Below are 15,531 nucleotides of genomic sequence, written 5' to 3'. Positions count from 1 at the left end.
AAGATGACCATCTCTCTTCTCATCCCACCTCTAACCAGGATTCACTTGCTCTCACAATTTCGAGGGATAAAGGAAAAAAATTGGTTTCTCATATCCCCAGCTTGCTCTTGCTTGGTCTTTCTCTCCAGCCTCAGTCCTAGTCATATATTGGATGGTCAAAGAAATGTCCCTTTTAATTATCTCCAAAATCTAGTAGAAATCAGGAAAACTCTGAAAGTAACCAAGGAATAAGCCTGTTAAAACTTAATATTTACACACACATACACACACACACACACACACACACACACATTCCCCTTACTATTTCCTTTTAATATGGTTTCTGTGGAAATCTATTAGGAAGTCTAAGAGAACTTGCCGAGGGCAAATGGTCTATATGTGAAAGAGAAGGGCAAGGTTGACATTGAAGAATGGAGACCAAGCCCCTGTCAATATTGCTAGTTGGATCTAATCTAACCCATCAAATAAATACTCATTAAACCCCCAATACATGCAAGACATTGTGCTGGACATACAAGACCAAAATGGAAAATAGTCCCTGCCTCCAGAGAGCTTATTTATACTCTATGGAGAAAATAAAATGTGTAGCCACATGACTTTGCATTAGTCTTTGCAGGGCTGGTCTTCACCGTGCTTAGTATCACATGCTCGAACTGTAAGCTCCTTCTGACTAACCTCCGGTGGTACTTCGAATGGCTCTACTTCAGCCTCTATTGAATTGGTCTTATCTGAAGGCGGGTGTGCTCTTCCATCCTCAGCTTTGTCTGTCTGGTCCTTCCCGGAGCCTTTGGAAGTTTTGTCTTTAGACAGCTTGAGGTTCTTCAGGGCCTTTGAAAATTTGGACTCCTGTGCCCCACCTGAGAGGATTTCCACAGCAACTTCTATCAGGATGCGGCCCCTGAATGAGACTCCTTCTCCAAAGCCTTCATTCAGCTCCTGGTAATCATCCATTAAGCTGTGGTTCCTGGGAGAGCCATACAGGTTAATCCAAGCAGGTCCAAAAGTGGGCAGGAAACCTAGGGAGATCCATAAAATAATGGTGATGATAACAATAACAACAAGAAATAATAATAATATTAGCTAACATTTATATAGCACCTACTATGTGCCAGGCACTGTGCTTAGTGCTTTACGAGTATTATCTCATTTGATCCTCACAACAACCCTGGGAGAAAGATGTCATTATCATCCCCATTTTATGTGTGAGGAAACTGAGGCAAACAGAGGTTAAGTGACTTGTCCAGGGTCTTGTTGTTGAGTTGAGTCATTTTAGTCATGTCTGACTCTTCATGACCCCACTTAGGGTTTTCTTGGCAAAGATACTGCGACTGGTTTGCTATTTCCTTCTCTGGCTCATTTTACAGATGAGGAAACTGAGGCAAACAGGGTTAAGTGACTTACCCAAGGGTTACACAGCTAGTCTGAGGCCAGATTTGAACTCAGGAAGACGAGTCTTCCTGATTCTCAACACAATACTCTATATACTGTACCACCTAGCTGCCCCAGTGCAGGGTTACATAGCTAGTATGTGTCTGTGACAAGATATGAAGTCACATCTTTTTTTATTCCAGGTCCGCCACTCTATCCATAGCACCATCTAACTGCCCATGTCATTCACATGGCAAATCTGAATGTGCAGATGAACCTTGCTTTGAAGATGAAGAGATTGTTGAAAAGTTGCATAGACAGCTTGTTTTTCAACTTTGAGCCATGATTTCATTAGTGTAGGGAACTCCCAGTACAGAAATCACCACTCCTATTACAGATCAGTCACTTATTTGAGGCTTAGAAAACCTAGAGTTTCCTGGGTCACTGATAGGTGAAGTGACATGCCCATAGACAAATAGCTGGAAGCAAGCCTTGAATCCAGGTCTGGCCTGCCATTCAATTCACCATGCTGCTTTCACATCTAAACTACGAAATAGAATGTTAAAACTGGAAAGGATCTTTGAGATCATCCAATTCATTTTGTAGAAAAGGAAACCTAGCCTCAAAAATGTGAAGTGACCTATATGAAGTAGTACCCTCATCACACGGTGGAAGAACCACACCTTTGTCCTTTCTATGATACCACACAAGTCAAATTTATATAAATCAAATCCTGTTTTAGATGTAATGAGAAGCTTGGCATTCAAAGCAACCCTATGCCAAATCCTTTTTAAAATAAAGAATGGGCTCATAGAGTATTTGGGAGCTATGAATTCATCTCTTGAGTGCTTTCATAGATTTCTTAAAGAAAGACATACTTCTATTTCTGACCATATCTAATTATCTTTGATATGTAACCATTCATTAGCATTAGTATTCTTCAGGTTACAGCTCTTTCTCTGGAAAACATATGAGAAAAGCAAAGGAATGAATAAATTATGCATGGAAATGAAGTGGTGGGGGGGCTGGGGAGAACAGGTTGAAATGATGGAATCCCACCAGCTAAAGCTAAGGAACTTTGTATTTTCACCTCTCGACATGACAGGACTAACTCCAAATGAGCTAGGATAGGAGGCAATATTTTTTCCTTCCTCATTTCTGCTGTATTTGATGGCTCATGAGGGACTAATGTACCTATGGCAAGACCAGTTATCAGTCAAGGAACTAAGAAATCGAAAGAACTTAGAGTTTCTACTAAACATATCTGTGCCTTGAGCAAAGTTTGACAACTGATCCCTAGAGTGTTGCTGTCACTCAGAGGCACTGAGCCTTCACTGTAATATATGTGATTTGACTTATAACAAAATACCTGCATGCCTTGAAGAATGGCATTAAAGTATATGCATTTATTTTTTAAATGTCATGTAAAGCGTTCCTTATTATGCCTTAGGCATACGCATACTTTATATATCCCTAATCTCAGCTCGCCACTCTTCCCTGCATTAGAAAGTGCTATCTGCAGTTTGAGGTGTTACCGATTATTGTGCTGTGTTGGATTTTTTAATCAGGCCTCAAAATCAGTGTGACATTTACTTGGAAATATTTAGGCTACAGAAAAGGGAAGTTTTAATTCCATCTAGGACCAGAAGAAATGTAAACATTACAGCAAGGATTGAAATACTACTATTGAAGCCATAGCCCTTTAAAACCAAAATGGAAAATAGTTCCTGTCTCCAATAATAATAAATACAAAAATATCAAAAGACAACATTGGCTAGGCAAGGGTTAAAAGGATGCTGGAAGACAGAAGGTAGTTGGGAATTATAGCATGACATGATATGGGTTATGGAAGGAGAGTGCAGAAGCTCCAACAAGGGACTGAGGTCAAAGGGGGAGAAAGGAGAGGTCTCATAAATAAGAGGGGAAAAAAACTGTGGTCAGAGTATAGGTCAAGGTTCAAACAATAAATTGGAAAGCATAGACTCACCATATCAGCAAAGATGGTACAAGTAAGAGATGGGAAATGCTAATCGAATTTGATATACAGGGGTCAGAGACCGGACACTAAGGATGAGAATGAAGTGTTACAATGATCCCAAGTTAGGATAGTCAAGAAAGTGTAAGCTAGTGTCTTTAAGCTAGTAACTAAATGATAGTTTGCCATGCTCAACACCTGATTTTACAGCAATTTATACATGTATATGTTCTATCCATTCCCCTCTCCCCCAGAAGAATGTAAACTCTTTAAGGGTAGAGATTTTTTTTCTGTTTCTGTTTTTGTATTCCCAGCACATAATAAATAATAAGTGCTTAGTAAATACTTAGAGAATGCACAAGTGGGTCAGCATGGTGTGTTGACTATGCCCTATCTTTTGGTTTTGTTGTTGTTGTTGTTAAGGAATTGTTAGATGCTTGTATACAAACCATCCCTGTTATGCTGTTCAAAGCACTTTCATATCCAAAACAGCATTTTTATTCTTAAAACAACTTATAGTGTCAGTGGACAATACATATTTTTCCCTGTTCTTACATATTTTCTTACTAATTATAGAGAAATGAAATGTTGGAGCAAGAAGGAATCTTGTTATGCCTGAGTCCAACCTTACATGTTGCAAAGGAAAAAAAAACTAAATCAATGATGTTTGAGGGACCCACTTTGACCATGAAACTGGCCACATTTCAGATTACCTTTATCTCCATCCTGCTCATTAGAGATTTTCTTCAAATCAATGAAGTGTGTTGCCAAGGCCACGTCATTCATGCTGCCTTCATCCCACACCTGGATTTTAACCCTTCTACACAAGGGAGGGAACATTTCTTTGAAGATGATCTGTTCATGCCACACAGGATCTGCACAATTTTTCTTTACTGTAGTCCTCCCCTAAAAACAAAAGATGACTTGGTGAATTGCTGGTGGATGTTATAACAACATTCTTAACAAATTCAGGAATGCTTTTCAAACAAGTAGAAATTGAACAGAAGACCATTATGAGGCCCTTCCCAGTGTGGCTCCAACCTACCGTTCCAAGCTTCACATTTTCATATTACTTCACTTCACGGATTCTACATTCTCACCAAACTTTTTCCCAAACTTGAACTCAGCATTCCATCAGGCTATCCTCCATGCCTAGTATATATATCCTCCTGGCTTCTGCCTCTTAAAATCCTTGTCCTCCTTCAAGGCTCTGCTCAGAGTAACCAGCTCCTATGGGAAGTCTTTCCTGATCTCCCTAACTATTAGTGCCTTCTCCCTCTTAAAAGTGAATTGCATTTATATATGCATATATGTTCTATCCACTCCCCCCACCCACCCAGGATAATGCAAGCTCTTTGAGAGTAGAGATGGTTTTTTTCTGTTTCTGTGTTTGTGTTCCCAGCACATAATAAACAATAAATGCTTAGTAAAAGCAAGGGCAATTGAGTTGGGGGCTAGTGAGATAAGGTCCTTATGACAACTTCATTAAGATACCTCATTATGACAAGGTGGCATTCCCAAGAAAGGAAGCTCTGGTAGATACAACTAAGCTTGAAAAGCATGATGCTTGACTGGGCTGGCTGGTCTACTGTGTGTCTCTTTTCAGAGGACCAGTTAGCACATGCTTATCACCAGGCTAGTTGCGGGGCGATGGATTTTCCAACCGTAGCAATTCTTGAAGACAATCTATGAAATTACAAAGTAGTTGCCAGTCTATCCAAGTGAAAGGATAGCAGTGTGAATAAGAGGCACTTTGTACCTGGGGGTCATGGTACTTGGACTAACCAAATCTGTGGTATATAAAGGTGCTTTACTAAGGAGTTTGCTCTAGTTTATACTGCAGCAGCATGCTAGCATACCACCAGAAAGAGATCTTTCAGTCAAAGCTGGATGATCACTTAAAGGTATATTATAGGTATAAGGTATACATATATATGTATATATATGTATGTATGTTTGTATGTATGTATGTGTGTGTGTGTGTGCATAAGGTATATAGGATTTTTGATCAGGCATTAAATGGGCCACATAGTATTTGAGGGCCCTTCCAACTCTAAATTCTGTAAACTCCATTGTCCTCATTTCATCAAAAATTGCCTAAGTTGGGTGAACACAGTTTGTAAGCTAAGAGAAATACATGAATCTGCTGAACATTCAAAAACAAGTCAATAAAAATTGGTTAAGCACCAGACGTTGGCATAGTTTTGGGTTTACTTCCAACAGCCTCTTGGGTTCAAATTAGAAACAAATGAGCATTGACTGTCAGCACAACAGCATATGAGGTACTGGGGATAAAAAGAGGTAGAAGATTTAGTCCCTGTCTTTGAGAAGCTTATAATAGTGATAAAAGCTAGCATTTAGAAGCCCTTTAAGGTTTGCAAAGTACTTTACATATTTTATCCTATTTGATAATTGCAATAATTCTGTCAGGTAAGTGCTATTATCATCCCATTTTACCAATGAAGAAACTGAGGCCAGGAGAAGTGACTTGCCCAGGGTCACAAAGTTGGCAAGTGTTTGATGGAGGATTTGAACTCAGGCCTTCTTGACTCCAAGTCCCAATACTCTTTCTACCCACTATGAAATGAATACAATACAGAGAGACAGACAGACAGACAAAGAGACACAGACAGAGAGAAATGCCATGAGAGAGGTACAAAGTATTAGAGAAGCATAGTAAAGAAACCAACCACTTCTGGCTAGTCAGGGGGTCAGCAAAGACTTCACCTGAGCTTCTGCCTTCACATTTTTGCTTTTTCCCACCCTTTTGTTAGGGACCATTTCCTCCATAGTCTGCTATCATGTTCTATTTAATTCATGCAATGCACTTATCACATTCTAACTTGTACTGTAGTCATGTGTATACATATTATCTCCCTTTCTTCAACAAGGACTAGGTGGTGATGGTTGGTTTTTTTTCTTTGTTGTTGTTGTTGCTTTGTTTTTTTTTGCTTTTTTTCATCCCCAGCACCTGAGAATCTCTCCTGAAATTTTTCTTTCAGCTATGACCCCATTTGGAGTTTTTTTGACAAAGATACTGAAGTGGTTTGCCATTTCCTTCTCCAACTCATTTTACAGATGAGGAAACTGAAGCAAACAGGGTTAAGTGACATGCTAGTAAGGATCACACAGACAATAAGAGTCTGAGGCTGGATTTGAACTCAGGAAAATGAGTCTTCCTGACTCCAGGCCTATGCACTGTGCCACCTAGCTGCCCTGAAAATCCTGAAAATAGTAGCTGCTTAATAAATGTCTACTGAATTTAGCTAAACTAAATTAAGCTAGACCTTGAAGGATGACTAGGATTTCAACAGGTGTGGATGACACCTCCACTTGGAAGTCCTATCACCATCTCAAACTCAATATATCCCAATCCAAACTTGTTATATTTCCTTCCAGATTTCCTAGTTCTTTTTCCCCTTGGTACCCAGGTTTGTAACCTCCAACTCATTCTTAATTCTTCCTCCATATCCTCATCACCCACATCCAACCAGTTACCAAGTTCTGCTGTTCCCATATCTTTAGCATTTCTCAAACTCTCTCCCTTCTCTTAACTCAAGGTTGCCTTCCTAATTTAGATCTCCATCCCTATTTACTATTATAGTAGACTCCTACTGGTAATTAGGTAGAGCAGTGGATAGAGAACTGGGCCTGGAATCAGGAAGACCTTAGTTCAAATTCGGCCTCAGACACTTACTAGCTATGTGACTCTGAGTAAGTCAATTAACCTCTCCCTCAGTTTCCTCATTGTAAAATGGGGATAAGAATAGCACTTCTCTCCCAGATGTATTGTAAAGACCAAATGAGATCCTTATGAGATAATATTTGTAATCCTCAAATGAGATAATACTTGTAAAATACTCCTCATTAAGCCTAATACATAGTAGGTACTTAATAAATGCCTGTTTCCTTCCTTCCTAATTAGCTTTATGGCTTTCCTGCCTATAACTCATTCTCCAGTTAGCGGCCAAAATAACTACCATTGGAGTTCTGCTTCTGGGATCCAAGATGGCAGAGTAAGAAGGAAGTTTCTCTTACCCTCCCTTATTGACCTCTGAAAGCCCAGACAATATTGCCCCAGGAAAAACCCTGAAACAACTAAACCAGCAGAAAGACAGGGTGCAGCAGTCTTATAGCCCAGGAAGCTGGGGGGATTAACGGGAAAGTCCCCTCTCACTCTGGGGGAGGGGGAGCAGTACCGGATGGGAGGTGTCCCATCAAGCCAGTGGCAAGCCCTACCTCAGCATACCAGGGAAAGATCCTGAGCCCCAGGGTGGTGGAGCAGGCAAGTTTCAACACCAAGACCCCCTGAGTGCCTCAGTATAGGCAGGGGAACCAGTAGACACCAGCTTGGAAAACCACCACATACAACAGCATTCTCCAGCCAAATCTCCTGGTGTCCCAGCACAACTCTGGGAAACACAACTCCAGGAGGCAAAGCTCCAGGCTGACAGTCCTTCTCCAACAGCCAAACATACGAGTGCAAGGCCCAGGTGAGCAGGAACCAAATGTTTAAGTGCAAGATCCTGGTGAGCAGGCATCCGCCAGGAGCCAGACTCCCCACTCCCACCCCGAGAGCTCCAGTGTTGCTGATCGCAGCCTAGCACCAGGTAACCTGCCAGAACCCTACAGCTTCCAACTGCCAGCACCTGAGGCCCCAGCACACAAAGCCAGTGACCAGGCCCTGGGCTCCCAGCACAAGAAGCTTAGGTCAGTGCCCCCTGCTCCACAGCAGGAGAACTCAACTTTTTTTAAAAGTCAGGAAACAGGCAAACACCATGAACCAAAGGCAGAAATGGACAATGCCACAGATTCTTATTAAGGGGACAGGGAAGATCAAGGCACAAATTCAGAAGAGGACAACACTGTCAATATACCCACATCCAAAACCTCAAATGGGAATATGAACTGGTCTCAAGCCCAAAAAGCTTCTTGGAAGTGCTGAAGAAGGATTTTAAGAGTCAAATAAGAGAGATTAAAGAAAAATTGAGAAAGGAAATGAGAGGCATACAAGAGTCAACATCTTGGAAAAGGAAGGACAAAAATTAACTGCAGAAAACAAGTCCTTAAAAAACACAATTGACCAAATGGAAAAAAAAATATAATGAAGAAAACAAAATAACTATCATTAGGCAAGGGAGTATGACATCATTCTCCTTTCTCAAAAATCTTCAGTGGCTCCCTATTACCTTTAGGCTAAAATTAAAACTGACATGCTTTGTATTCTCTAGACTCAGCATTCCATCTTCCTTCTCCTTTCTTTCACACAGAATTCACTCTCCTCCTCCTCACTTCTTCCTGTCTAAATCTTTCTCCTTTAAGGTTCAGTTCAAGTAAAGCCTCACCTTTAAAGCCTTCCCTTCTTTCAGCTATGAATAGGGCTCTAGTTTTAAATCAATTATATTCTATTGTAATATAAGTATGTTCTATTTCCCCCAGTAGACTGTAAGCTCTGAGGGTAGGAATTGTTATATTATTTTTTATCCTTAAAGCCAGCACAGAGTTTGGCAAATAGTAAGTGCTTAATAAATGCTTGTCTACTGGTTGCTTTTCATCATATGAGCATGGAAGAGCAGAATGATATCATCATCAATGGTAGATCACTGGACTAGGGGTCAGAAGACCTGGGTTAAGTACTAACTTTCACTCTTACAAGCTGCATCACCGCAGACAAATCCTATAACCTTTCTGAATGCAGACATTTTTGTCAAGTGAGCTTGATATCTTTTGCATTTCTAGCTGCTCACAGACCCTGCTCTTTGATGGGCTAGACATTGACTCAGAGAGGCAGCAAGTAAGAGGAAAGAAGATGGGATTCAGTTGGTACTAAGAGGAATCTGGAATTTACTTTTATTCTTGTTAAGTCCCCTTCTACCATCCCTTCCATAACCAAGGCAATGTCATCTAGTCATCCACACATCCTCCTCATTTTGCTCTTTCATAGCTTCTTTTCCCTATCAAACTTGCCCTTGATGTTTATTTTAATCCAATTTTACTGGGTCATAATAAAACTGTATATTTGATAGTGCACCAAGGCTTACAAAGTACCGAAGGAAAACATGTGGTTTTAGGAGGAAGGCCACGTATTTTGGCCCACGACCTATAGCTCACCCTCCCCACTTTAGGGATAGCCTTTACCACAGCTATTCCTTACCATCTGGCCTGCAAACGTGACCTCCACGAAGGGATCCACCAGGTCTTTGCTGTCCCCAACAAAAGCTTTGGTGACGTTGGCCATGATGCTAGAGTTCATTTTTGGCAGGCCTTCTGCTTGAAAGATTCTCACATAGAATCTGGCCCAGGGTCTCTCAAAGGGGAATCCTTGGGGGACCAAAAGGTTCCTTGAAGACAGAAAAAAAACCTGATCTTTCACAGGAAAACAAACACAGAAGGGAGAAAGAAGGAAGTTGGTAGATATGGGGATGGATTTTAAAGATTAGAATTTTTCAGCCTATAAAGAGGGTGGGTATTAAAGGAACTATTATCGTGCCTCAAAAATCACAAAGGGTAGGGATAAGGTAGCTAGGTGGCATAACAGAGCAGTGCCACTGTTTTTTTAAATTTATTTTACAAACCCAGGTTGATCAGTCTCACTTTTCTATCTGTTCTTCAGCATCAGATGTTTTAGGACTGGCCTGCAGGATGTCTCCTTTGCCAGCCACGCTGATATCACATTTCAGATACCCCTTGGTGCCCGTCCTGATATTAGTTGGGTCTGTGAGAAGGGCCCACTTATCACAAAACTGGTGACCTGTAAGAATACAGATAAAAGCTTAGGCATCAGTGTAGTTAAAAGAGGAAGCCTTCCCCAGCCCCTCTTAATTCTAGTGTTTTCTCTCTTTTAATTACTTCCTATTAATCCTGTATATAACTTGCTTTGTATATATTTGTTTGCATGTTGTTTCTCCCATTAGATTGCAAGCCTCTTGAAGGTAGAGACTGTATTTTGCCTCTTTTTTTAATCCCCAGTGCTTAGCACAGTGCCTGGCACATGACGAGTGCTGAATCAATGTTTATTGATTTATTGTTTGAGCTGTGTGACCTAGTACAAGTTACTTTACCTTTCTAGGCCTCAGTTTCCTCATCTGTAAAATGAAGATGTTGAAGTAGATTCCCTTTAACATCACTTCCATTTCTTATGGTCTTTGCTTCTATCCAATGCCTGTATAACATTCTGCTAAGGTGCACAGGACACCTCTGCCCCAAGATTGTCCTTTTTATTTATGCAATACAGTGTCTGGTATATAGCAGGTGCTTAAAAAATGTTTATTGATTTGACTGCTACCATCCCAGTTCAGTACTTCCTCAGTTTTCAGCTGGTCTCCAGTTTGCATTCTCCAGTGCATCTTCCACTTAGCAGCCAAAATAACGTTCCTAAGGAATAGGTCCCACTGTGTCATTCCCCTGCTGAATGACATGTAGTAGCTCCCTCGTGGTTCTAGCATAAAACACAAACTTGGTAGCCTGACACTTGAGGACCTCTGTGATCTGATTCCAAACCACCATTCTAACGTCACTTCACACTGTGCATGTTCTATGTTCCTGCCAAACTAGACTATTACCTGTCCCCTAATCATGGCTTGCCCTTTCCAGATCTTCTGCATTCACATGGGGGCAACTTCAGTAATTGCAAAATGCAACCTCACCATCTCTATCAGTTGAAAATCTTTTCTTCCTTCCAGGCCCAGCTCAGGCTGGAGCCTTCCTAGGCTTCTCTCGCCGAAAGCAATCTCTGCTTCATCAAATTTCCCCACAGCGCTTTGTCTGGCTCTTTCCTTTTCCTCTCTTCTAGTTTACCTTGTGTTACTTATTTATGTGTGTAGATTGTAAGGTCCCTCTATAATTTTCCTTCTTTGTTTATTCAGTGCACTGAGCACAGACTTTTACATTTGAAATTTTGTTGACAAATTTTTCTCCTTGCTTACTCTATGCTTTGAATAGACATGCACGTGGCCGTGAAGCATCCTTGTTCTGCGTCCTGTGGTTCTTGGAAAGGAAAATACTTCGTCGCTTCCCATCACGGCAGCAACAGGGAATTCCAAAGTAAGAAGATTAGGAAGTTACAGAGTGTTTTTAAGGAGAGTTAGGGTGACCTTGGCTTCCAACATTGTAATACAACTCAATCTAGGCATCTTGGGGATACCTCCAACATAAATGGATAATACTCAATGGCAGAGACTAATGAATCATAAGACCTCTCATTAGTTACGCAACATTGGGCAAGTGACTTAAACCCTCTGGTCCTCAATTTCCTTATCTGAAAAAAAGGGGGCAGGGAAAATGTTAATGCTTCTGTTTTACTTATTTCACAGAGGTGATAAGGGATAATTAATTAAATTAAAATGTATTTTAAATCAATTTAATTAATTACCTGCAATTAAAAACCATAAATAACAGGATAAGGAAACTCTCTCTACCAAGGCAAGTTGGTACTTTCATTGCAATTTAGAGTCTTAGAGAGTTGCTAGTGAATGAATGGAGAGGTTAAGGGATTTGCCCAGGGGCACACAGCCAGTATGTTTCAGACACAAGACTTGAATTCAGATCTCCTGGCTCAGTTAAAGTCTCTATTCACTATGATATGCAACCTCACAGGGTTGTTAACAAGCATCAAATAAACTAAACTGACTTCTGGAATTTTTGCAATACACAAAATGGTAGGGACCTCAGAGATCATCTAGTCTAACCCCCTCAAGATTTTTATGGTCTATAAGGTTATAACTATGCCATAACACCTCTTCATTTCGCCTTTCTAGGTCTCAAGTTTCCTCATCTCTAAAACTGGGGGGTTGGACTAGAAGATCTCAAAGGTTTTGTGGGTCAGTAGCTATAGGAAGTAGAAGATGGGAGAACTAAAAGTGCCATAGGTTTGGAAAGTTTTGTGATGATGATGATGATGTTGAGGAAGAGGGGAGGGGGGGAAGGAAAGAAAGAAGGAGGGAGGGGGAGAGATGGGAGGGGGAAAAGGTAGAAAGGGGAAAAAGGTAGGGGGAGAAAGAGAGGGAGGGAGAAGGAGAGGGAGGGAGAAAGGAAGGAGACAATGTTACTCTACCTGGCTGGTTGTAAACCATTCCCAGATCCACTTTAAAGGATCCTATCAGCAGACTTCCTATGAGTTTGTTGTGCATGACCTGTGGAGAAAAGAAATAAGCATTAGTGAGCAGCAAGTAGTCCTGGATTTATCTTTAACTATGCATAAGGAGTAAAATGGGAAGAATTGTGGGAAAAGCTATAGCCACGCATTGATCCTAAACCAGGGCACAGTAAACCATGGATGTCAAATCACAGGCTAGAAAAGATCTTTAAATGGGGGAGGGCCTAAGTATGAGGAATGCCACATATATTGTTTATCATTTACACTCAGTGTGTCTGGTTTTACTGAATTATTTATTTATTATTATTATTCCTTGTTACAAAGGATGGTTCAGTAGACAGGGCAAAGGGGAAGGAAACATTCAGAAATGTTCTTTCAAGGAACAGGCCAAATGTCAAATGCTCAAATACTACCTTTTCCACGAAAAGATGGTGGAGATCCAAAGTTAAAAAAGGGAAGCAGTCCCATCCTCTATGAGGGGAGGTGCAGGAACTTGATACAGAGGTAAGTCTAGTACAGGGCAGGCAAAGGTAAGGTAGGGATTTCCCCACCCTGCCCCTCATCCCCCCTCAAATGCTTTAGGGAAACATGGAATAGAGAACACTGTTAACACTGTGGTTGGTGGGGAGGAAGTATTTAGCCAAGATTTCGGTAAAATGTAAGCTCTTTATTATGAACAGGAACTTGATATGTACAGAGCCAATTACAACAATTACACAATGATTTGTTGTTTCATCATTTTTTCACTAGTATCCAACTCTTTGTGACCTCAGGGTTTTTTTGGCAGAGATACTGTAGTGGTTTGCCATTTCCTTCTCCAACTCATTTTACAGATGAGGAAACTGAGGCAAACAGAAGTAAGTGACTTGCTCAGGGTCACACGGCTAGTAAGTGTCTGAGGCTGGATTTGAATTCAGGAAGATAAGTCTTTCTGACTCCAGGCCAGGCACGCTATCTACCATGCCATTTAGCACCACCTAGCTGCCCTTTATACAATGATAACATCATTCTCAAAAAAAAAAACAACAACAACTTTGAAGGACTTCAGAACTCTGATCACTACAATGATAAAACACTAAGTTCAAGATAACAAAGATGAGAAATGTTACTAACCTCCTGGGAGAGAAGTAAAGAACTTCAAAATGTAAGAAAAGATGTATATTTTGAGAAATGGCTAATGTGGGAATTTTTTCTGAACTATATAGATATGTATTGAGAGATTTGTTTTGTTGTTGTTGTTATAAAGACCTCAGACTCAATTCAGAATTCATCCTGAGACTGGGCTGGCAGAATTCCCTGAGCTGGGTTATAACAAAATCACAGTTGGGGAGTGAGAGAAGAGATACCTTTATTGTCAATTCTCAGTTGAGGATCAAGTGTGTATGTTCCCTCACAGGACCCACACACACCCATACAAAAGCAGAGCAAGGGATTATATAGGATTATTTAACTTTAACCCCACCTTGTCCCACCCTCCCTTTCACCCACTGGTAAGGGACAGACAGGACTTCCCTCTTCCTGGACCGTCCTTTGCATTTTACTCCTTAATGTTTCCCCTCCTCCCTCATCATGCAACGCATTTATGAAAATGGTGGCTGTCTCCTTCCATGGGGTGTGTAAGTTAATACGCATGAGTCTAATTAAACATGCATGTTAGTGAAAAGTCAGTGACTGTCCCTTGACCCTGACCATCTTGAGCTGGTTTCAGCCTGGGCCGCCTCAAGAGCAACTTATAGAATTCTTCCAGCTATATGATTGGATAGGGTCGTTCTGTCTTCCCTTTTATCCTGTTTTACACATTTCTGCAAGTCCTGTGTTCTTATTGAATCTGGGGGAACCAAACTGTTAGCATTTCTCACATTGCTTTTTTCCTAATGCTGGGAGGGGGAGAGGAGAATAATGGGAAGGGCAGATTAATTTTTTTTTTAATATGTGTTAGTTGAGAAATAAAAATAATAAATTATTTAAATTCATAACATTATTTAAGAAGGAGTCCATAGGCTTCACCAGACTGCCAAAGGGATTTATAATATACACCAAAAAATGGTTATAAGCCCTTTCTCTAGAGGCTAGACCAACTGGCCTTCTTACCTCTTTGCTTCTGCTCAGGTTGTCCCACATGCCTACAATGCTCTCCTTCCATGCCTCCAACTCCTGGAAGTTTCACATCCACTCAAAGCTCAAGCTTATCTCCTTCAAGAGGCTTTTAAAAATTCCCTCCTGTGTGAATCCTCCCTCCCACCTTAAATCACTATGCACTTATTTTGTATATAATTGCCTCCCTTGTGCTCCCTCCCTAGCTCCGGGCTGCCCAGAACCCATCTGAACTGGCATGGCAGAGGAAAGACTTGCTATGGCAGGAGGTAGGGACACTCTCCCCACTTGTTTTCCCTTCACCCTTATCCAGCTCTAGGGTTCTCATAACCCATTTGGCCTGTTTGATTCCTCATATCTCTTGGATGAGATTGGAGTTCCCAATTGCATTGCTCCCATTGAGACAGAAAATCCCCAGGTCTTACCATCTGCCCTGACTCTGCACCCTAAGAGCCTCCAAGCCTCACCATAGTCCTACTTCTATATCCTCTAGACCCTTGGACACTGTCATATGACTATAATGTAATCTGAGGACTCCTGGGCTGTGTTTTTTAACTGCCCTGAAACTGCAATTTCTTTTATGTATCGACTCTACCATTTAGAGTATGAGTTCTTTGAGAACAAAGGCTTTTTCTATTTGTATGTCTGGTAAGTAGCACAGTGCTTGGTACAGGGTAAGTTTTTTAAAAGGTTTTTCTTTCATTCATTTATTCAGTCATTCGTTCATTTACTTAGCTATGAACATATAGTCTCTTCTCTCCCATTGCTCATTTAGGAAGATACAGGGAACTTCCCAAGTAGATAGGTGGTTCAGTGGATAGAGCACTGGGTCTGGAGTCAGGAAGGCCTAAGTTCAAATTTAGCCTTAGACACACAGTAACTGTGTGACCCTGGACAAGTCTCTTAACCTCTATATGTCCCAGTTTCCTCAACTGCAAAATGGAAGTAAAAATAGCACCTACTTGCCGGGATTGTTTCAACGATTAAATGAGATAGTATT

At 40.9% G+C, this 15,531-nt stretch overlaps 1 protein-coding gene across 1 annotated transcript in view; it reads right to left on the bottom strand.

The window, feature by feature from the left end:
• Positions 1 to 15,531, bottom strand: part of LOC114030669 (fer-1-like protein 6) — a 193,259-nt gene that overhangs the window by 154,656 nt on the left and 23,072 nt on the right. Inside the window, exons 6-10 of the mRNA XM_027845520.1 lie at positions 12,396 to 12,474; positions 9,938 to 10,094; positions 9,498 to 9,684; positions 4,057 to 4,249; positions 676 to 1,016 (exon numbers count right to left, since the gene is read on the bottom strand). Of these exons, the coding sequence (XP_027701321.1) occupies positions 676 to 1,016; positions 4,057 to 4,249; positions 9,498 to 9,684; positions 9,938 to 10,094; positions 12,396 to 12,474 (957 nt within the window). The remainder of the gene's footprint in view (positions 1 to 675; positions 1,017 to 4,056; positions 4,250 to 9,497; positions 9,685 to 9,937; positions 10,095 to 12,395; positions 12,475 to 15,531) is intronic.

The sequence above is a fragment of the Vombatus ursinus genome, unplaced genomic scaffold (genome assembly GCF_900497805.2).
Source record: "Vombatus ursinus unplaced genomic scaffold, bare-nosed wombat genome assembly UNPS02014973.1, whole genome shotgun sequence".
Lineage (NCBI taxonomy): Eukaryota > Metazoa > Chordata > Mammalia > Diprotodontia > Vombatidae > Vombatus > Vombatus ursinus.
This window is presented reverse-complemented; position numbering and strand designations above follow the sequence as displayed.